Below are 24,216 nucleotides of genomic sequence, written 5' to 3'. Positions count from 1 at the left end.
AAATCCAGATTCATGACATGATGTCAACTACTGCCATACATAAACAACATTTAATTAAAGCAGATTTTTCATGTTTGTCAATGTCAATGACCCTTCTTTTAATTATATCAATATTGGAATAGATTAAGGCAATTCTTAAACCCAGGACTGTTAGTGGTCCTTTTTGTGAGACATTTACTAAAGCAAACCAATAAGACCCCTCTGGGATTAAAAAAATAACAAGGATCAATTGTAAAGATCACTTAGAGGATGCAAGTAAAATGTATAATGACACTAACATACTTATTCCAAATGGACAGTGCATAATTAGGCAGAGGGGCACGCGGCTTCTTTCTCACTCCGTAATCATAGCTGCCATATTGGTAACAAAGCTAACCCAACCTAGCTTTTTCTTGTACTCTTATGCCTTCTCATAAAGTGGATCTTCAGCTTTCCCTAAATTCTACATTTTACCATTCTGTACACTGAGCAAGCCAATTAATTCCATTTAATAATAATAAAAGTCTTACGTGTACACCATAGAAGGAACTATCTTCACTTCCTATTTATGTGAGCTTTACATTAATTACCTACAATTAATTAATTAGCGCCCATTAACAAAAAGCAAAAGCTATAGCTAGTTTTAGTAAATGAATTCATTTATGGTAAAAGCTACCAAAATCAGTGGTTCTAAAAAGTTGCATAGCTTGGTTATTGTTCCTACCTCTCCAACACAGATACATATCAAACATTTTAAGATTTGAGGCTTTGTAGAATTATTGTTGCTAAACCTATACCTGCCATCCTTCAACGTCTTACACTAGTGAATACACCCTACAGCATTTGCTTTTACAAGTTCTGATGTTCAGCATTTTTGGTGGATCTATGAATGGAAATGTGTGCATTTTCTTGTTTTCATAGGTGTTATGTTGGCCTGGCCTACTTAGAGCAGGATGATGCATCAAACTCAAAAATACAGGAATCAATACTGTACCTTCATCAGGGACTGGAAATGATGCTCAGTGAACTCCTTACATCATCAGATTGGTCAGTCTTTAATACTATTATTACAGACAGAGAAAATATTTTTGACGTCATAATAATAAAGAAGAAAGGCTTCTTAAAGTGATCTGATTCATGTTGATTAAAGTTAATAGTCAAGTTGTAAATGTTTGTCAACTGCCAACGTAAGTCCATGCAACCTTCAGAGACCCATCTGGGTTGCTTTTATGTATTTAAAGAAACATCAATGATTCATTATTGTCTGTTTTGGTTTTAGCGCAAAACTGCTTCAGGTGAACAATCTCTTCTGTTTGCTAAATTTTCAACTTCTTGGAGGATTTCTGAAATTGGGGAAATGTGTTACATTTGTGTCTCATCACATCATGCCGGCTAAACAAATTCTTCATATGTAAGCAGCACTAACTACCTGACATGTTGTACTCAGTAAATGTTTTAAAATGGAAATACGTAAAGAAACAATTCCAGCCAAATTTTCATGTTGAATGCATATTAAAGTTATGGCCGGCAACTACTTTGTTAATGGGCCATTTGGCTGCCCTACATGGACATTCAGCCCATGTGGGGCAGCCAAGTGGCCCATTAACAAAGTAGTTGCTGGCCATAACTTTAATATGCATTCAGCATGAAAGTGGGGCAGCCAAGTGGCCAAATAATAAAGCAGTAGAAGACACATCTGACATGGTCAATATGCACAACACATTTAGAGAAAGAAAATGCATAGACAAAAAGTAATCATGTAAATGTCACGTAAAGACCTCTTTCCTCTAGACATCCTATATGTAGAATTGCTGTGAGGCAAGTAGTAGTCCAAAATCTTTAAATGAGGCCAGCCCTTGGGTCAGTTGCCCTCCTGCCCCCTTGCCAGTCCTATCCTAGTATCATCAGACTCCTCTCCAAGCTGCCTGTACTTAAAGCATGATATGATTTTTGTGTCAGTAGAACTCCCATTCTAGTCAAAAGGACTGAGCTCCCATTTAAATCAGTTGGAGTGTCAGCATCTAATGGCATGTGTGCTATCTGAACACTCAGATCTTCATACATGCTTTTCACTGGTGGTTCAGTGACTTCAATGAGACTACCACGGGGCAAGTGCAACAAGTTTACATACCTGCTTTCAGGAGAGGCAGCCAGAAGGGGTTTTAAAATGTAACATCTTGGCTTTTATCTACAGATCCCTATAATAAAGCACTAATCTCTTCCCACTGTGTACACATCTTTTCAAGTAATTTTATCCACCCTGGTGCCAACTTGGACTGGCCCACCCGGCAGAGGCGGGAATCCGGTAGAGTTACATAAAGCTAACAATTTTTAGGCTGTATAATATTTTGTTTAGTATTTTTTATTTTTTGATGTTAAAACATGTTTAAGCGTTTGTAGCTGTGAACTTGTTTCCATCTTAGAGTTGCTGATTGGACGGCAAAGGGGCTGCATCTGTGCCCCCAGAAAGCAGAGATCACCCAGGGGTTAGAGAGGGTCCTGCAAGGGTCAAGTTACAGTCTTCTTGAACATCTTGTTCAAGATGCGCCACACCAACAGGACTGGATTAGAATGAGATGCCAAGCAATGTCTGCACTTATACGTCTCACCTCCATACCCGAGTGTAAGGAACTTTTGGATATGCAGGAAAAAGTAAGCAACATCATTTTACACACAATACACAGTTTTATAAAGCCGTTTTAGTTGCAGTTAGCATAATACATTAGATGCCAAGCTATCTATAAGCAGCAAGTGTGGACTGCAGAATAATGTTTCTCAACTCTTTCCAGGTACCAGATTTCCAGTGCACCTAGTGCTCAGTAGTACCCCAATGTTTACCTAACGTGTATCCTAATCAAATACCGTTATCTTTTGGCCAACGTGTCTTGAAGACTACCTTGACCCATCAAGACCCAAGAAGGACACATAGCACAGATTGAAAACCACTGAATTAAAATGTTGTCTTTATCAAGGTGGTTTAATATAATGAAAGAGATTGTGCTGCATTCCACTAAAACTAAGGTTTTAGATTTTAGAAAGGCAGTGTTGATGCGCTAAAACAAACACTGAGGAAAAATTGCCAGGTTAACACAAAAGGGTAATATTTTTTTATATAAGCGAAAGGAGAAAATGTAACTAAGGAGTAAATGAAGCAAGTTATACAAATAAGGAAAACACCCAGCTGACTTCATAATGAAATACTTTGGCTCAATTTTTGGAGGAAGATGAAGGTAGGTGACCTCAGTTAGAAAGGAGATAACTAAAGCATCTGTGATTACAGGGGGGGAGTTGTACAAGTAAGACAGACAAGTCCATGGGACCCAATGGGATACACCCAAAGTTATTAAAATAATTTTGTAGTATCCTGGCAAAACCATTGGCAGACTTATTTAACCAGTCACTTTTGACAGGAGCCGTTGTGACCATTAAGTCAGTGGTTGGCAAATTAATAGAAATGGAAGGGTAAATTTAAATTGGTTGCATGATCAGAACTAGCATGGGTTTACTGCAGGGAGATCTGGTCAATCCAACTTAATCTATTTCTTTGACTGTGGAACTAAAATAATAGACAAGGACGAGCAGTAGGTATCGCCTATCTAGATTTCATGTCTTTTTACAATGTTCCCTTGGGTTTCAGGTTTGCCGGCTTGGTGTCATTGCATCTCCCTGCAACAGCTACTCACTCTACTTATTAGGGCTGGCACAGTTGGCCCGGTATGATAAGTCTTCTTCTGGGGATGCCCAAAGTGTTCTCCAAGATGCCATGCTCAGCTTTAAAGCCAGTATAAGTCTGGAAAATATGCCAACCAAAGGACCAGCTCCACCTGAATTAACAAGTAGGAACGTTTTAAATAATGTAATACAGTTATGTTCCCCATAAGTTCATTTGAATATGAATGAAAGAAAGAAAACAGCATATACTGCTATGCAGAACATTACATGTTATCATATGAAAGTTTATATTAATAATGTAAACTATATTAATTTTGTAAACATCATAAAGTGCATAATTAATGTTACTCACTATGGAGTGCACCTTTGAGTTTTGTAAACATATAGAACACTATCGACATCAATAATAAGTATACAGGTAATCCAAATAATCAGAACAGTATCCTGAGAGCATTGTGCTCCTTACCCATATTGTCCTCCACTTCCCCTACGCCGTTTCGGTTCTCCTTTTTCAAGGGGTAGCTGAGGACAATATGGGTAAGGAGCACAATGCTCTCAGGATACTGTTCTGATTATTTGGATTACCTGTATACTTATTATTGATGTCGATAGTGTTCTATATGTTTACAAAACTCAAAGGTGCACTCCATAGTGAGTAACATTAATTATGCACTTTATGATGTTTACAAAATTAATAGGTGCACTCTATAGAGAGTAATATACAACTATACTTGAATGACTCAGCACTTTATGATTTTTTGATGGTTTACATGCACTTGAGACACTTTATATATATATATATAGCCATATTTCCTCCATATGCTCTGATTAGTTTCTTAGAAACCTCTGTTGTCTATATTATGAAATATTCTATATGTTTTTTATTAATATGTTTCTGTACAATAAAATAATATATTTTAATATAAGGGCTTGTGTAGAACTCTTTTCATACAAGGCATACAAGTTTACAGGAGTTTCCCTGTTTTGAGGAGGAGATCCTTATACCGTATTTGCTCGATTATAAGACGAGGTTTTTTTCAGAGCAAATGCTCTGAAAAATACCCCTCGTCTTTTAATCGGGGTCGTCTTCTAATCAGACCTCAAATAGAGGTCTGATTAGGAGACTAAGATCCAGATCCCCCACACCGCTGCAGGGGACCTGGATCCTCCTGTCTCACCCCCCCCCATCATACACACACTTACCGGTGCTTCCTGCTGTACTGCCGGGGCAGCGGGTTGACGTCTACGCGATTCGCGTAGACAACGTCCGCTGCAGCCGGAAGGAGGTGTGGCTAGCAGCGGGGGTTGTCTGCGTCCGTCGCGTAGACCTTCCCCGACTGTCAGAGATCAGAGTTCCCCGCACCGGAACCGCACCGGTGCGGGGAACTCTGATCTCTGACAGCCGGGGAAAGTATACGCGACGGACGCATACAAACCCCCCCTGCCAACTCCACCTCCTTCCGGCTGCAGCGGAAGGCGACGTCAACCTGCTGCCCCGGCTGGAAGCACCGGTAAGAGAGGGCTGAGAGGGGAGAGAGGGAAGAGAGGGGTGAGAGGGGGGGGGAGAGAGTGTGTGTGTGTGTGTGTGTGTTAGTTAAATGGGGGTATAGGGTGTGTGTGTGTGTTAAATGGGGGCATAGGGCATTTCTGGAGTGGCGTTAAGGGGGCATTTAATAGAGCACTCTGCCTCCTGAAATGCCTTATACCTCCCTATATGCCACTCTGCCCCATAATATGCCTTTTAACCCCCTAAATGCCAGAGTGGCATATAGGGGTATAAGGCATTTCTGGAGGCAGAGTGCTCTATACAATGCCTTTTAACTCCCTTAATGCCACTCTGCCTCCTGGAATGCCTTATACCTCCCTATATGCCACTCTGCCCCATAATATGCATTTTAACCCCCTAAATGCCAGAATGGGATATAGGGGTATAAGGCATTTCTGGAGGCAGAGTGGCACATAGGGGGTCAAAAGGCATACCATGGGGCACAGTGGCATATAGAGGGTTAAAAGGCATATCATGGGCCACAGTGCCATATTGGTGTGGCAAGCCTGGGGGCAGATGTGCGTAACTGGGGGACAGGTTGGAAAATACAAGGAAATAAAAACAAAAAAAATATTTTTCTCAATCATAGCTTTTATTTAAAAAAATAGTTTACATGAATTAACATTTACTGGTAAAACTTTTTTCCTTTAGGGTCGTCTTATATTCAGGCTTTTTCTTTTTTTCCTAAGTTAATATTCAGATTTTGGGGGGTCGTCTTATAATCAGGGTCGTCTTATAATCGAGCAAATACGGTACATACCACAATATTTATAACATCATGTTATTTGTGAAAAGTGTGGTTGGATTCTTTTGTGTCATATGAAAGTTTAGTAGCAATACATAGTAGCTTTTACTATTTTATTTTTCAGTGAAGACTTTAGCGAAGAAAAATCAATAGCGATAAATGTTATACAGGCCAAATATTTTTTACACAGTTAAGTAAAATAAATGTCAATTGAGCTGTGTAACTGCAAGAGAATTGCCTCTTAGTTGTCCTTAGTTTACTATAAAGGCATATATATGTCTATCCCTAAATTTCCACAGATCAGAAGTGGTGGCAAGAGTTCAAGGCTGCAGAAGAAGAGAAAAAACAGAAGGAGTTGAACAAAGCATGTGAAGCAGATAAACCTGTAGCATCCCCTGCTGCATCTACAAAGAGAGCAAGTAAAGGAAGAGGAGCGACTCCAGTATCCAGAGGAGCAAATACTACATCCAGACCCTGTCCTGTCTCTAAGAAAACAGCTACATCAACACCTACAGCAAAAGTCACAAAACCCGTGGCCCCCTCCATAGCCAGGTATGGCAATGCTTTATTGTATAGAGTCCAATGTTTGTGCAGAAAGTCTTATCATCTATAAGCTAAATCAGGAATTGTTTATTTTGCTTATGTCCCTAAGCACAATCCTTCGAGCCACGTGGTTGTAGACTGTAAGCTCGTTTGAGTAGGGCCCTCTAGACTGTAAGATCGTTTGAGTAGGGCCTCACCTGTTGTCTCTGTTACTCAATTTGTTATATTACATGCTACTTGTTATGTCCTGTCTACCCATTGTACAGCGCTATGGAATTTGATGGCGCTATATAAAACAATAAATAATAATAATAATCTGAATATACATCAATGGACCATGATGTGTGTTGCTAGATCAGTGGCCATGATTGGACATTCCACAGGCTAAGACCCTTTATTTGATGACCTAGAGGAGGGTCAGAGTGTTCGGTGTCTGATGATGCAGACTGCCTTTAGTTTGAACTAGTGAAAAATAAGCTGTGATATCCTCCACTTGGTCAATCGGCATACAGCCGAGTCCTAAGTTGGCAGAACAAGAAAAGCAATAGTAATGTTTTGTTTACTAGTAACTCAAATTTACTGGTTAGGAACATTTTTTGACTGATTGAAATTTTCTAGGAAAAGTGCTGCTTGAATTAAGCCTTAAGTCTTAAGCATAATGATTAAAAAGACAAAATGTTTTTCTGGCAAACAGACACTCATCATAATGCTTTAAACACGATTACACTTATATTAATCATATACATTCCTTAAAGCTTTAGATGGGAGCGCAGTGAGCAGCGAGATACTAGTAAGCACATAAGAACCAATTGGCTTATCTAGTATGCCTATTTATCCTGATATAACGATTCAGATCAGTCCATGGTTTCATCTTGATTTATTTAGTTCTCTACAAGTAATTTAGTTGCCTTTTTTTGTATGGTTTCATGCAATAATTTTATCTTCCACTAGAGGGCAGGGCACACCAGGCTCATTAAAACGTACTGTGGCTGTAACTTCTAAGCCAAAAGCTCCAGTCAAAATCATCACCTCCGGAAAACCTGCTGAAACACAACTATCTGCAACGGAGAAACCCCCATCAACAGACGTGGAGGTTGTGCCAGTTCAAGGTAATTAATGATACTGTGCTGAAACGCAATAAGTAGATTTATTCTACTTATTGTAACTAGACATTCTCCAGCAAGTGATGGCACAGCACAAAAGGAGGACCTTAACCTGGCATGATAAAACTCACCTTCTAGTTACACCGGTCCTTGTATGTAAGATGAAAAGGCCAACTTTTCAAGGTAACTCTGTGATCTCCCAAAATCCCAGCAAAATATATCGGTTAGAAAGGTACCGCAATATCAGTATGAATAGAAATCTCGCAGGAAGTAGGAATGGTCCTCATATATAATAAATTCCAAAAAAGAAAAAAGTCTATAGTTAAAACAAATACAATGCAATTTCTGACAAATAGAAACTCTTAAAAAAATGGAGACCCTCTCCACAGTTGCCCTTGACAGGGTTCTCATCCTCCTTATGCAAACTAGTAAGATGTAGTAATGACGTGCCTCGAGGGCATCCTCGTGTGGGAGCAATGTCGTTCATTCCGAATGGACACATGGAAGATGCAGTATGCGCCCGTAGATGTGATGGAGGTAGCCCAGACAATATATGTGGCGCGGGGAAAAGTTATTCCGTTGATGCTAGTACTCAAGAAAAAATAACCCTCCACACTTTGTTCAAACCAACTTCATCAAAGAACAAAATATCAACATTCTCTAGCCTTGGCTAATATAATAAGATTGAAGTTAATATCTGCAGGAGGTACTTACTGCCAGTATCAGGCTATACAGATGACTCCAACTTTACCTTCACCGGGACATCACTTAATATGGAGCAGTTTGGGTTTTCTTTTACAGCCTCCTTATACTGTATTTGATAAGAAGACCTTTAATCATTTGGATATACATTGTCTGTTCCTATTATGTATTAATAATACACTAAGTAAAGGATGTAATTTCTCCTATGTAGCTGTTGCGTCTGGATCAATATCTCTGAATCGACGCTCTTTTGTATATCGCCTGGGTTTAGCACGAGCACTTTCTCGCTCCAAGGAAACAGCTGAAGATGCTACAACTCTTTACAGAGAAGTCATTAATATGGCACCAGAGGTATATTAACAACATGTTGCACATTAATGAAGGGAAATATAAGAATATTTAGTAGCAATGTCATTTTTTTCTTTAAGATGAATCACCCAAGAAACTTTAGATTTAGAACTTTTTTGTTTGTCTTTTTTTAGTTAATTTTTTTATTATTATATTTTATATACCACCTTTTTTTTTTTTTTAAATGAAATTATATTAGGTATGCCACAGGGAGTTTTGCCAATCAATATGTATATATTGTGAATTAAAGTGGACCTGCTACCTAGTTATGTTGAACTTGAACTCTATACCTGTGATGGAGCACTCAAGAGTTCCACAGGGTCCCAGGGTCAATGGGAGTGCCAGCCTTATGTGGCAGATTGTGCACCTAGACACTTAAACATATTCTGAATACATTTCTGTCCTGTATCTGTTTCAATTATTTTAGGTTCCCGATGCCTATATAGAATTGGCAGATCTCATTTCCAACACAGACCCTCTTGCGGCTGTGGATGTTTATTGCCAGTATCCCCAAAAACCAGCTGAGGAACAATCGTTTGACGATGCATTTATTCCTGGAGAGATTATACGTCTACTTATGAAATGTGAAAAGTATGATGACCCACGTTTACCTACCAACATGATATCATATGGGAAAGTCATGGGAATAGGTAAGAAAAAAATCCCTCTTGAGGGCATTGTTATCCTCAAAGTGTATGGTTAAACCAGCCATCCACTCAATATACCGTATTGACTTGAAAATAGGCCACACCCTTAAAGTTTGGTGCCATTTTAAAAAATATATTATTTTACAGAAAAAATATACATTAGTGGAATGGTAAAACAGTATTTAATCTAATGAAGAGCAATACATGTATTTTAACATTTTTGGTATCTATTTTACAATTAGTCAGCATAGGTTATATACAAACATAATTTTGGAAAACCAATAGCCTTTTTGACTCCTGACATGCTTTACGCCCCCAGTAATGCCACTCTGCTTCCTAGGTATGGCACTCTGCACCCCCCCCCGACTTACCAATGCATCCCCAGACTCCTTGGTGTCTTGTGGGGGCAGCCGGTGGACGTCTGCGCGATGCGCATAGCTAACCTCTGCTTTTAGACACTTCCTTCGGGGCTTCTATGCCAATGCTCCGTCATAGAACCACTGGCGAAAGTGCCGGCAGCGACGTTCAACAGGCTGCCAGAGAGGAGGATACAGGTCCCCTGCAGCGCTGCGGGGGATCCTCCTATCTGGCAGCCATTGAATGTCTGCACGATACGCTCAGACAGCCTCCGCTGCTGGTCGGTACTTCCGCGGGGCTTCTATGGTGGAGCACCGGAAGGTCATGTAACGTCGGTGCACCTTCATAGAAGCCCTGGCGGAAGTGCTGGCTGCAGCGGGGGTTGTCTGCATCGTGCAGACGTACACTGGCTGCCGGAGAGGAGGATCCTGTGCTAAACCCCGATTATAGGCCGCACCCCCAATTTAAAAACTTAAAGGGGGGGGGTGTCCTATAATAAGGCAAATACAGTTTTATAATTTATTGTTTTATAAAGCGTCATCATATTCCACCGCATTTTTCAGATCTTTACAATACCATGCCTCATGCTCCCTATGGATCAAAGATATTGACAGCATTCCAGAATGAAAGATTACAAATATATTCAATGGATATGGTGACATCTCATTATGTTAACATTAACAATATTGTCTTATACCTCCTCAAAAACAGAATGCACTGCTATAGCTGTAAGCTAGCTGCCAACGAGAATTGTATAACCAGAACTCTGGTGTTCATTAGTTTGCATTCTGCCGCTTCCGTGGGGAGGTTACCAGGCAACCACGTTGACCCACCATCAATGGTACATGTCATTCAAGGTCTCCTGGGAAACATCTAGAAAGATGCAGACTGAGATATAGTTGAAATGTACAGAATACTGGTACTTGCTGGAAAAGACAATCATTTGAAATCAAATTCTTATATTCCCGACACCACTTTGTGATTAATAGCAGAGGTTGTTTTTATTCTTTAAGTGAAGGTCCATTTATTCTTGCATATATATATATATATATATATATATATATATATTTCAGGATATAAAATATTTCTATATTTCTATTACAAAAATCCATTAGGTTAAGATAATTCATTAGGTTAATTTATATTTATACAGCTGGGTTCTTACCAGTCTTTTAATTATGTCTATGCTCAGTAACCATGGAAACAAGACAAATGTAAACATGTAGTGTGGTGAGGCACAATGAGAACATTGAAAAAACAACATATGTCAAAAAGAAAAAAAGTATATACAAAAATATACATAATGGGAAGTTTAAAAACCTAGGCAGCATTAATAATAAAGTAGAAGCCACTGGCTGTTTTATGGCATTGATGGTTAAATAAGCACTTCTGCTCTGTTTTTAGAGAGGAAGGCGAAGGTGAGGGACCCCAATTAGAAAAGAGAAATAGGGTGACATGTAAACGTGTGTGTTTACAGAGGAACTTTCCAAAGTAAAAACAGACAAAATCTCTAGGACCCAATTCAGTGTCCTGGCAAAACTGTTCGCAGACTTATTTAACCAATCACTGTTGGCAGGAGTAGTTCCAGTAGACTGGAGGTTGACAATTGTAGCACCACATTACAAAAAAGCTAGCAGGGAAGACTACAGACCAGTTGGGATACAAACTGGTTGGGATTATTAGAGTGGACACTTACACTTATATATGTTTTTGAAGATGATTTTCAAAGACCTTCTGTTACTATCTGCGTACTAATCAGATTTCACAGGGACACATGTGAAAATGCCCTGTTTGTGAATCTTCCAGATACTGCATAAAGCTATGATAAACCTATTTTTTTTTTACACGCTTGCTCTTTATAAAGTTTAGACGCTGTTTCTCCCATTATTTCAATAGACAGGTTTCTAGTGAACAGTATAATTAAATATGCCGGATAGTTTACACTAGTCTTGGACAGATGGCGGTATGCCTTGTACAGTTTACCGTATCTGTTGGTTAAGAGTGGATTTTGAATTATAATTCAGTAACCAGTATTTTTATTATAAGGGATTAGTATTGAGGCTCAAGACTAATACCGTATTTGCTCGATTATAAGACAAGGTTTTTTTCAGAGAAAATGCTCTGAAAAATACCCCTCGTCTTATAATCAGGGTCGTCTTATAATCAGACCTTAAATAGGTCTGACTAAGATCCAGATCCCCCGCAGCGCTGCAGGGGACCTGGATCCTCCTGTCTTATGCCCCCCATTTAACCCCCCCCCAAACTTACCAGTGCTTCTGACTCCCTGGTGTGTAGTCGGGGCAGCGGGTAGATGTCTACGCGATTCACGTCAGAGAGCGATTCACGTCACGTCTCACGTCAGAGAGGAGAGTTCCCCACACCGCTGCGGGGAATCCTCTCTGACAGCCAGAGGGTGTATGCGCAATGGACGCAGACAACCCAGGCTGCTAACAGCACTTTCTTCCAGCTGCAGCGGATGCGGCTGGTCCATCCCTAACATGGCACTTTTACCTATTGCATAATGCACCCTAACTACTTGTCCTGTCTACCCACTGTACAGCAGTACAGACCGGTGCTATATATATAAAAAAAAAAAATAATAATAATGAAGAGCCAACCTTTATAAACTTTTCCTGCAAGAAGAGCTGAATAGGCCCTGTACAATACATAGGTGTCTTTAAACGGCTTTTACGAAAATTGACCCACATTCATCGATAGAAAATGGCCAGGAAGCCCCTAAATGGGAATGCTTACTGGAATTGGCCTTTCCTAATGTTGGTGACATCCTTGTCATTCCAAATAAGAAAACAAAAATAACACAATTCTTAGCTTCACCCCCACAATGAACATAGCAGTTATGTAGACCATCTAATTTATATACATATACAAATCGAATTTGTAGCCTTGCTCTACAACAAGTTACAAGACGTGAATAAATATCCCATTAAGCAGAACGTTCTAAACAGAGTAGGTGCGAGATCATAGCAATAACAACAATTTCACACAAGATATTCTTTGTGATATGAACTGCCCGCTCCATAAAAGACAATTCCATCTCTATTTTTTTTAGGAACCTACTTAACGCTCATTCTGATCATGCAATTGTTGAAACGATCCTGTACAGACCCACTTAGATATATCACCTACCAAATGCCATTGTCCAGCAATCCCTCTTGGTTTCTCCTTCCATTGGTTTCATGTTAGCAACTGGCACATCCTTTTGCCTTGTGTCCCAAACTTTCACACTGTCCAACTTGTGTTCCTTGTAACATCTGTACAAATGATGGAAGCCTTTTCTACACTCCGATAAAATACCATATGCCTTGACACTCAAATAGCTGTAGCACTGCTAGGAGCACTAATAATACTTTAATAATACTCCATTACATAAATGATGAATAGCGCTGAAAAGCGGCACCCCAAACTTTGAGGTTTATTCACTATTGTTGCAGGAGATTTTTTTGCAGTAAGAAGCATTATCCCTGGCAGGTTGCTCTAAAAGAAGAACTTAGCAGGGCCTGCATAATGCATTGAAGAATTGCACCAGATTTATTTTTGCATTACACTAAACCAGCCAAGCTCTCCTTACAGCAGATTTTGCTTTTGTAATGCAGAGTTGGTGAGTTGAAATGGCAACAATCCCAGTGCCCTCAGTCCGAGACAATCTCTAAAGAAGGTAGCTACGAATACTAGGAAGTTGAGGTATGAAACGGTTATGGAGGGGTGTTATCTGTGCCCTATTAGCTCCATTTAGGTTAGGTATTCAAGAAGATGACACCGGGGCTATAAGTGTATCAAAGGGGTGAGCATATGGGTTAAAATGAGACCATAGTTTTATTGCTGTATCTGAATTCTGTCAGAATTTTGCCAATTCCCATATTGGTTATCAACATTAATACAGATTTTTTATATGAGTTACAGGTTGTGACATCTATTTTTTACATTTTAAATTGTATTTCTCATTCTGCCATTCTAGGCTGTTTGGAAAAGTATATTGGAATTCTTGAAGATAAACAGAAAACCAACCTCCTCAAGACAGTCTATGCAGGCATCCATAACAAGCCAGTTGATGACGTAGACCTCCAGAATTTCTTTCGTTTTAAATGTTGGATTTGAGAAGACTGCACACAAATTGTAAAATATACTATCTATTAAAAGTCTTGCTCCAAATCTACTGCAAACTCTCTCTGAATAAACTATTGAGACTTTTTTGATCAATGCAATAAATACATAAAGAAAAACATGTAAAGGGGTTTGCTAGTCTGCACCCTATAACTAAATCATTCTACAAACATATTTTTATCATCACTTTCTCATTTTATGTTAAAGAACACTTATCATTTTGGTCTTAAATAAAACAGAACAATGCTTATAATATAACGTGTTTCCCTAAAGCTACCCTCTAACAGACCATACAAAATGTATGAAATATTTTGGGGGAAAACACATCAAATAATAGTGAACGATAAAGAAGCTGCAGTTTATTTGCAACATATAACCAAGATCCTAGGAGCCTTGTTCTGCAGATTAACAAAATAAAGATTAACCAGGCACTTGCATTATATAAAAACTTCCAAGCCACGGTCATGGCACTGAACGGAAGACAATGACATACAATACGAAATATTAAACTATGGATTCATTTCGAAGTATATTCAGATGGGTAGCAGATAGATGATCGGCCTCGAGACTGAGACGCGATTATTCAAATGTCAAATTTGAAACCCTGGATCCTTATTGTCTTTGGAGAGCTATTTTGGTCAGTTTAAAACATCTGGATCAAAGTTTATTCAACTTGGTAACTATCAGGACTCTGACAGTCTGATCAAATGATGAGGAAACACACAATCCTTTTTTATCCGGACTCCAGTCCAAGCTAGAAATTGGTTGTGTCGATAGCGTCACATTCTGTAAGAGGCTTACTGTCCCAGCTACTCCCATATCCACATTATCAGAGTCTTTTTTCGTTCGCTGAGCTGGATACTCACTAAGAAAAAAGGAAAGGCAAATTAATTGAAATTTTGCTGATTAAAGAACTATTTTTGGGAAGGATTTGGACATTCAACAGTATTTAGCAACATTTAGTTACAAAAGTGTTAGATTTAGTAGACTAGATGGATCAGCACCCTTAAAAACCCTACCCTGAAGTACTGTAATCCTGCCATACACTTACTATTTCCAAAGATGGAGACTTCCTGCACCTCCTGCTGTCATGAAGATATCTCTGTTTTGTGGGAGATGGCGTACTTGCCATACAGTAGATTTGTGAGCCTGGTTCACAATTAAAAATAAAATTAAATAAGAGTCACAAAATGACATTTTCAGGCATGGGTTTGAACTTGCAGAGCAACATAACGTAAAAATGAACATGCATTCTGTGCATCTGAATTGAAGCATGGACTAAGTTTACCATATAAACATTGCTAAAACAGATATTTTTGTTTAATTGTTATGACCGACCGATATTTTTAGCCGTTGAATTCATGCCTATAAGTATAAGGAAATTCTCCTTGAATAGGTGGCGCATTCAAATGACCAAGCAAAGGATCATACATTATTCTTGGTAGGTTAAGTAAGTTTGGGAAAAATGGCGTTACCTTTTCTGAGACGCTGGCAAAACCTTTGGTCGGGTGCTGGGTCCTCATGTCAAATACATGAAATTTTCCTTCTAACGAAGTGGCAACCAGTTTGTTCATCATGATGTCCTTTCTGTCAAACTCAACGCTGCAGACCTACAAACAGCAAAAAAAAAAAAAAAGGACTTTTATGGCACTTGATACTAAATATGCTATAGGTCTATTATAATAAACATAATAACTAAATAACCTAATACCATCTAGGAGTGTATTATGCATGACTAAATATACACACATTCGTGAATATATATATATACACACTCCAGGAAGGCAGATTCTCTTGTGTCTCTTATATGAGTAGCTTTAGACATTGTGAATGGAACATGAGTCTGGTGTAAGCCATTGCACCTTTTAGCTATGACCGTAGCGGATATTTGAGTTCTTAGTCCTACAATAACCCCGATAAATATAAGCTATGTCCATTTCCATTATATTTGTGTAAAAACCCTTACCCCATTCCTAATATTTGTCTCCCATCGAAGGGACATGTTGCGGAGGTCAAACAGCTTAATGTCACCGTTGTCATACCCAGCACATACAGCACGTTCCTGCTGATTATAGGCATGGCCTTCATAAAAGACAAATCAGAAAGTCACATTCATAAGTTAGAAAATACTTTCACACATTCGAGTTTGCATCAAATCAAATACAGCATAAAATAAAAATAACGCAAGTCTCAAGTTTACCCCCAAAATGAACATACTGGTCAAGTGGACCGAGTTTGTATCCATGCTCTACGACAAGACGTGAATGGATATCCCATTAAGCAGAATGTTCTAAACAGAGTAGGTACGAGATTACAGCAATAACAACGATTTCACACAAGATATTTTTTTGTGATATAAACTGCCTGCTCCCTAAAACACCTTCCTGTTCTATTTCTATAAAATCACAAATCACAAGTTTTTTAGGAACCCACTTAACGCTCCTTCTGATCATGCAATTGTTGAATAGATTCCGTACAGACCTACCTAGATATATCACCTACCAAATGCCACTGTCCAGCAATCCCTCTTGGTTTCTCCTTCCATTGGTTCCATATTAGCAACTGGCACATCCTTTTGCCTTGTGTCCCAAACTTTCACGGTTCCTGAAACAAAATCAGTTATGAATCATTGTTCTGAGTAAAATCAGAATTGATTGATCCACATTTTTGGTTCAGTTGGTTCTGTTTGAAAATGTATTTTACTTATTAAATTGCATAAAACAAGGTATTAAAAATTCTGGTTTCAAAGTCTTACCCTCTTAAAGAATAAGTTAAAAAGCCAAGACGAGTCACAGATTTACTCTTCAGACATTAGCCAGTATTTCCTTTGTACACCACAGTAACTACAAAATACATGTGTAAATGCACAGACATTTCTGTAAAAGAATATATATATATATATATATATATAAATTTATTATACATACATATATAATACAGATCACTACATAACATTATAGTCTGTACAGTGAATGTATGTAGTTTCTATGTGGTGGAGTTCCCTTTAAATGCATTACAATATAAATATATAAATATAAAACAAAAAAAATACCCAACTATGGGCTTTATCTACAGGGAGATAATTCATCTGTTTTTCACAATATAAAGTAAATGAAATTTCTTTAAATATGATAGACTTAGGCTGGAGGGAACAAAGCAGAGAAAAAACAGGGAAAATAGCTGAAATTTTATTTAATTAATGTAGTACAAATAAATCTATTAAAAGCGCTGCTTACCATCACGGCTTCCAGTTACAATCTCTGGGGCACCTTCCCCAATGCCTAATCCTCCCACTCCATCTATACAGTTTACGATTTCTTTGTGGCCTTTCACAGAGTACACTGGAGTCTCGGCGGCTTCCAAGTTCCTTATAAAATATATATATTATTATTCCATAGAATTTAGGACTATTAGCAAATTGTAACATGAGAAAATAGCATTGGTAGCTGCTTACCACACATGGAGGTTTCCATCGAAATCTCCTGTTGCTAAATATCTTTGCTGTAAAGAACTTGCTCCGAAGGTCCCACATTTTAAAGGTCTTGCTTTTTCAATCTAGAAGATATGAAAATGAAGAAAAGATTTTGGTAGCAACATTCAGAGTCTGTGGATCAACGTTCTATGTTTGCTTGTCTTTGAGACAAGATGTGAAGGTCACACAAAAAGTATACTACTAGCTTTATTTACTCCATCAGGAACCAAGGAGACGAGGAGTCTGATGTTAACATCTCCCTGATGGTTGCTAGGTTGTACAAGCTGTATCATTAATACTAAGATGTGTTCTTATCTAATATATTCAGAAACAATGTAGTGGTATAGAGCACAAGTAACCTCTTGACCTATAGTCTCTGTGTGGTTAAAGAGGGCATCTTTGCCTGGCTTTAACAAGTGTTTCTGTATCTACCCATGTCCCAACCGGCCTGATAAAACCAAGAACATTCTGCAATTGCCCCTGTAGGAGAATGCTGTCTCTCCTGCAAATCAAACCGATAATCTAAAGAGATCACAAAATTGAGTATTAAAGAAAACATAATGAGGGGGACTGGACTACAACTGAAACGGGCCTCATAGGATCTATTATCTACAGGGTACTATGTGACTTAACCTGGAGGTTTGATTTAGTCACTTGTTTAGTCAGTTATTGGAATGAGCGATTTCCCTGGAATGAGGTTTCTTCACCAGGGGTAGGTTTCTCAGAAGAAGCAACTGAGAACTTCATTCTGGAAGAGGCCGGAGGGGTGCGATTATAATAAACGTCCCAGTAAAATGCGGGATATAGGCGTTTGCTTGTATTTTCCCCCATTAACAAAGTAACAGTAAATATATTGCTTGCATTAGGTCTGCGTGATGCGGACGTCTCCCCATAACATCCGACAGGATGCTTCTCCTGACTGGATCATTCCATTAGTTACTTTTACAAAGTCGCCCAGCTTTATCGGCTATTTTTGTTCTAATGGAATATATTAGGACAAGAAAATACAGCAATAGTAAATAAAAAAATAAAAAAAACACACAGCTCTAAATATAGGACCAAATAACCACAGATGGGAGGTTAATGTTTGGAAAATAGGAAATTATTCTTAGATTTATATTGCAATGTTTCTGTGGATTTTACCCCCTGTTAAGCGCCGCACGTTGAGTATTACTATGCTGTTTGGTCGTTCAAACGACCACTGGCGTCGGTCGGTTACCATGACAACCAGCCATGCAAAAAAAAAAAAGTCAGTCAAAACCTCAGGATGTGGTGAAATCTACACCCGTAAGAGTGCAGAGAGCAGTAAAGATAAAATGCGTCGGGTTTACTAGGTGTTCCGTGTCACTCTTGTTTGCCCAGAAATGCCCTGACCTCCTTGACGAGTTTGGCCTCCCCGTGGTTGATCTCGTAGATCTGTAAGATGCCGCTTCCTCGGGCCGTGTTCCCCAGACACACGAATTTGGCGCTGCACGGGATCCATTTGCAGTCAAACAGAGTGTAATTGACAGACTTCTGTACGTGGGCGATAATCTGCGGCTTCTCCAGAGGCGAAGACATGGTCCCTGTGACACAGAAGTCAACTCACTGCACACAACCCAAACACACTCTCAAACCGACCCTCCCACTCCTCAAACTGACACCAACAGGTACTGTCAAGACGCCGGCTGTCCTAGCCCCGCACGTGTGTAATTGACATATTTTATTTTACATTTTGGTCTAACATATATTAGTCACCAGTGATAGTAAAATTGAATTACACCTCAGAATCTCTAAAACTCCTCGAATAGAATGTGAGGGGGCATAAATAGTGTATCCCTACACAGGCAGCTAATGGGACAGTTTTTCAGAACTCTACCGGATGTAGTGCAATGGGGCCTTCAATTTGACGTCATTGTGAAAGTGGTCTATGCGTTCTAGCGTTTGGAAAACTCAGGCTCCGCCCTTTCGGAGCCCTTGTGATGGCTGCTGCTGTGCACGTGTGGGTCTAATCTCGGTGAAGTTAGTAGTTAAGTGTTTCGGAGCGAGCTGTGGAGCTGATCGCCGATATGATGGAGACCGAGAGCGCGGCCGCCCCGGAGGAGGCCTTCACCAGCGTGAAAAGCAGGAAAAGGAAGGCGACTGAGAAGCCGATGGACATCGGGGAGAAGCCAACCAAGAGGCCCGACTTCCCCCCGATATCTGGGGACAAGTTAATGGTAGGTCGTTCGGGTCCCTTAGTAACGAGTGATGCCGAGGCCTAGTGGGCTCTGTGTAAACAAGCCTTGGGGTGTGAGGGGTTAAAGAACATTCAGTTACTTCTTAAACGGAAAGGACCCCGGAAACGTGTTTTGAGCTTTGGATGTGACATGCGGTCGGGGGGTTGCTGTTTGGTAGTCGGGTGGTATTTGGGCGACGCCCCCTCCTCACAACCCACAACGTATAGCGATCACCTACCCAGTATACAGGAACACCTTGAGCGGAAGCTGCAGCTCCAGGAATACCTCTCTTCTTGTGCCACTTAAAGCCCTCTTAGACCCTCTGTTGCTGCTCTGTGAGGCAGCGCTGGCAGTTGGCACAGGGCTTGCGCACCAGCAGGCAGGAGAGGTGTTTGAGTAAAGAAGCCAAGGTGCTGGAGGGCAAATGCTTAGATGAGTCCTTCCGTACATTGGCAAAGGGGGCACTTTTTATTCCCCTATCTAGTAAACGGTCACGCAGACATTACATTTTGTTTAAGGGAAGCTGCAGATTCCTTGGCGCTATTAAAACTTAACGACATTAAAACTTCAGATATATAAATGGATGGTGACATTGAAAGGCAGAGGAGGAGGCGCACTTAGTCTATTAGGATACTGTGAGTAAAACAGTCGGCAAAGTAGTTTAAAATCACATGCCGTAACAAACTGATATGAAAGCAGAAGAGGGCTCTGTTCTTATGAGCTTACAATCTAATCGGGGGTTGAGGGGGGAAGTGAGAACAGTAGTCAAGGACTGCTTGGATTGGGATGAGTTGATCGGGTCCGGATGATCTGTAGAGGCTGGTGGTCGTTCATATGGCTTGATTAGGATGATGGCTGAGAGAGTTAGGAAGATATTCTACACTTCTCGAAAAAGGTGGGTTTTTAGAGAGGTTTTAAAAGTTGAGTACAAGGTAGAAAGTCTGACGGAACGGAGAAGGGAATTCCGCAGGAGGGGCACAGTGCGGGTGAAATCCGGCATACGGGAGCGAGAAGAGGTAATGACGGTAGAAGAGAGACGCGGGTCAGGTACAGGTGTATTTGGATAAGAGGGTAGAGATGTAGGGCAGGGCTCTAAGGGTCATATGTGAATTTCAGGCACATTAATTGCCTGGGGAGGTAAAAAAAGCAAATGCTATTAAATTCTTGTTCACCCAAAAATTCTTCATAGTAATTTCCGGGGGACAGCCGAAGCCTTTGAGCAGCATCGTGCCTGTGGGTACTCGGAAATAACGTTTTTTTGTGTCTTTTAATTATCGCACATCTTGTAGGGAGACAAAGAGGAGATGAGAAAAATCCCGGTACCTTCTCACAGATACACCCCACTCAAAGAAAACTGGATGAAGATCTTCACCCCAATAGTGGAACATTTACATCTGCAAATTCGATTCAACCTAAAATCAAGAAATGTGGAAATAAGGGTAAAGTTTTTTTTTTTTTTGTTTTTGTTTTTTTATTGTTCTTTTTAGCAATAAACTTTCCTGTGCTTTTACTGTAATCAAATCTAATGGTAGACGGTCTTAATTGTTTCTACTCAGGGGTTGTGACTTTTAGCGACGATGATAGCTCCTTGACAGGTTCTGATTATTATTTATTATTACAGACATGTAAGGAGACCACGGATGTGGCAGCGCTCACAAAAGCCTCTGATTTTGTGAAAGCTTTCATCCTGGGATTTCAAGTAGAGGTAAGTTGCCCGCTGAACTTTGATTGAGAAACCCCAATGATTCTGAATATGCCCAGAACATAAAATCCAATAACTATGAACAGGTTTATGGCAACATAGCAAATGCCATTGAGATGTTGTAATGTATCGGTAAAAAGTAAACTCTGCACTGGAAGTTTGTGTGTCTAGATCGGTCCCGTATGGCTATTAACTTGCCACGTTTTAAATTAAAAAAATATATACTGGGTTCTGCCAGCTTGAGATATTTAGTGGAGGTGCTGGACGTTCCTTCTGAGTGGTCCAGTCTCTGTTTGGGTAGATAGAGATCCATACTCGGGAGATTTAACAAAGCCCAAGCGTTCTGTTAGAAATGTAAGCCCCGTTTCACGCACCATGCCCTAGGGGTATTTATTATCCTAAAAGAACACCCCGTTTGTGTTGCAGGACGCTTTAGCTCTGGTTCGACTCGATGACCTGTTTTTGGAGTCTTTCGAGGTGACGGATGGTAAGTTAACACTAATGTACCAGCAGGCATTTATTATCGTTTTATCTAGCTAACAGGGTAGATAATTGGCACACGCGTAGTTAATGTTGGCGTTTTGAACTGTGTGCAGATTTTGATTCTTCCATCTTACTTTATTCTGAGAGTTAAATAGACAAACTCTTGTCCATCTTGGTAGCATCTGGATGCTTGTATGTGGCAGATTATTCAGTAAAAACATTAAACATTCAGTACCTTACATTTGTTTAGTCTGATGCCAGTGTGTCTGACCAAAGTAAAGAGATTTTTTACAAATAGATTATACTTGTATATGTTAAGCTTATAATTTTATTTTTTGGTGTTGGGTTTAGTGGTTAATCATTTATTATTAAAAAAAAAAAAAAAATCACAAAAAATGTCTTTGATTTTTAATCTTTTTTCTGATTTTCTTCTGTTTTTGCCAGCATTCCTTTAAAAGTGTAGTGAAGAAAACAGTGGCTTCTTTATTAACACATTAAATATTACTTGGGTGTGATCATTTGGGGGACATCATGCCCCCTCGTTGTACTGACCTTGGAACAGTCCGCCAACCGAAAATAGCTAATGACGGCACTGCTTACACAATTCCAATTCATTCAGGTTCCCACTTAATATTTTTTTTCCTCTTTCTTAATAAAAGTTAAACCTTTGAAAGGAGACCATCTCTCTCGTGCAATTGGAAGAATAGCCGGGAAAGGAGGAAAGACAAAATTCACCATAGAAAATGTCACCAGGACAAGGATAGTTCTCGCAGATTCGTAAGTTTTTACCAACTTGATAAAGTCATTAAAATAGTAGTAAGTTTGCTCAGGTATTCCTGATAAAGCCCCTATACACCCCTTCCTCCCCCGCAGCCATATTTTAAGGCCCTGTGGATCTGTTTTTGCTATATAAATTGAAACTAAGAGTTGCTGTTTCCGTTTGTAATAATACAAATATTTTTAGTTGTGTGTAATTGTTTTATTTCCATCTTAATTGGGAGCACCCAATGCAGACCCTATGCAGAAATTATATAAATTATCTTTTTTATTCCTTGTTTGTTTTTGTTTTTTCTTCTTTCTACCCCACAGAAAAATACACATCCTGGGATCATTTCAAAACATAAAGATGGCGAGGACTGCGATATGTAACCTTATTTTGGGTAAGAGAATTCTTGTCTATTTATAATCGTAGTAAATGTTTGTACGGTACTGTGGAAAAATGCAGTAAAGTAAGAATGCTTTCAAAAATAGATATATTAATGGTTTATTTTTATCATTTAACAAAATGCAAAGTGAGCAAACAGAAGAAAAATCTAAATCAACTCAATATTTAGTGTGACCACCCTTTGCCTTCAAAACAGCATCTGTTCTTGTAGATACACTGGCACAAAGTCAGGGGTTTTGTAGGCAGATAGTTTGGTGTAAATTGTTTAATCATACACCAAACTGGTTCTAATGATCATCGATTTAATATGTAGGTTGAAAAACAGTCCTACTGTATCGTATACGCATCCATTGATGCTGTATGTCTAAAGTTTGTTCTGTCGCGCTCATCAAGCTTAGGTTTCCATTAACTCTCATGTAATGTTGACCTTCTTGCCTCCTGTTTTTGTTCAACAGGAAGCCCACCATCAAAAGTATATGGAAATATCCGGGCTGTGGCCAGCAGGGCAGCTGAACGCTTTTAACACTGAGATCGGACTGACCTGACCTTTTCATGGGAATTTCTGCTCTGCCGCTGGAGCAAGCAGTAGGCAGTTTGGAAAAGTTACGTTTTGGAATACTTGGCCATCTTGCCTTTGGAATGAAATCTAGGCCTGCCGAGTTTGCACATGGGGCTGAAGCCATTCAGACTTTCAACAAAAGGATAGAGTTTTAAGATTGTCTAGAACAAAATCTTATGGCCTCTAACTTCTTTAAAAATAAACTCTAAAACCGCTTTGTTGATTTGTATAGTACATTACTGTGCAACAACATGTATTGGTAATCCAGAAAACTTTACAGAATAGGTATGTTAAAACAGAATTTTTTTTAAAAATGTGATGAAGGTCTATAGTGCTGCTTGTGCACTTAGCAAGGACCCAATTGTGACCGGCCATGTGTACCCCTCACCAGATACACACAGCGGATGGTCCCCAGGTTGGGGGTCTCACTGGTGGGTTTCAAAAAACACTGGGCCTTAAGCGTCCTCAATCTTTAAGCCGGAGGACCAAGTGCCTCCCTCCTACAGTTAATACACTTCATATTGGCAAAAAGGCCTGGAAGCTTTGCTTGCTCATTAGTAAGACAAGCTGAGACCTATGCAGGTAAATCTGAGATCTGCACCTAGTCATAGATTTGGTATGCTTATGGAGAAGATGAACATTTAAAGTGACAAACCCTCAGCAACGCAAAGAGAAACCAGCAAGCAATGAAATGTCACATTTACATGAAAAACTCACAAACAAGATCGGCAGCGAGCAAAGTAATAGTTGTAATTGACCTTAGGTGGTCAGTGCAGCTTCCAACAACAAATTAGTACAATATATTTCTAGATAGTAGAATGGCCATTTAAAATAATATGGTAGTTTCGAATCATTTGGAATCTGACCTGATGG

The 24,216-nt window shown here is 39.5% G+C and overlaps 2 protein-coding genes across 2 annotated transcripts; one reads left to right on the top strand and one right to left on the bottom strand.

Annotated features, from left to right (window-relative positions):
* Positions 1 to 14,421: 14,421 nt before the first annotated feature.
* Positions 14,422 to 18,796, bottom strand: LOC149303235 (dynein axonemal assembly factor 10). Its single transcript, XM_089481581.1, has 8 exons — positions 18,611 to 18,796; positions 17,219 to 17,319; positions 17,001 to 17,131; positions 16,267 to 16,368; positions 15,731 to 15,846; positions 15,240 to 15,374; positions 14,816 to 14,913; positions 14,422 to 14,629 (listed from the first exon to the last, which is right to left on the bottom strand). Exons 1-8 carry the CDS (start codon positions 18,794 to 18,796, stop codon positions 14,422 to 14,424), a joined length of 1,077 nt encoding a protein of 358 aa, XP_089337707.1.
* Positions 18,797 to 19,229: 433 nt separating this feature from the next.
* On the top strand, positions 19,230 to 23,354 carry LOC149303234 (RNA-binding protein PNO1). The gene is made up of 7 exons (XM_089481615.1): positions 19,230 to 19,434; positions 20,724 to 20,873; positions 21,056 to 21,139; positions 21,563 to 21,623; positions 22,279 to 22,396; positions 22,709 to 22,779; positions 23,240 to 23,354. Exons 1-7 carry the CDS (start codon positions 19,285 to 19,287, stop codon positions 23,305 to 23,307), a joined length of 702 nt encoding a protein of 233 aa, XP_089337741.1. The 5' UTR covers positions 19,230 to 19,284; the 3' UTR covers positions 23,308 to 23,354.
* Positions 23,355 to 24,216: the final 862 nt, after the last annotated feature.

This window comes from Sceloporus occidentalis, unplaced genomic scaffold (assembly GCF_023333645.1).
Source record: "Sceloporus occidentalis isolate IW3139 unplaced genomic scaffold, rSceOcc1.0.p SCAF_15, whole genome shotgun sequence".
Taxonomy (NCBI): domain Eukaryota; kingdom Metazoa; phylum Chordata; class Lepidosauria; order Squamata; family Phrynosomatidae; genus Sceloporus; species Sceloporus occidentalis.
Note: the sequence above shows the minus strand (reverse complement) of the source record. Positions and strands in the feature narration are given on the sequence as shown.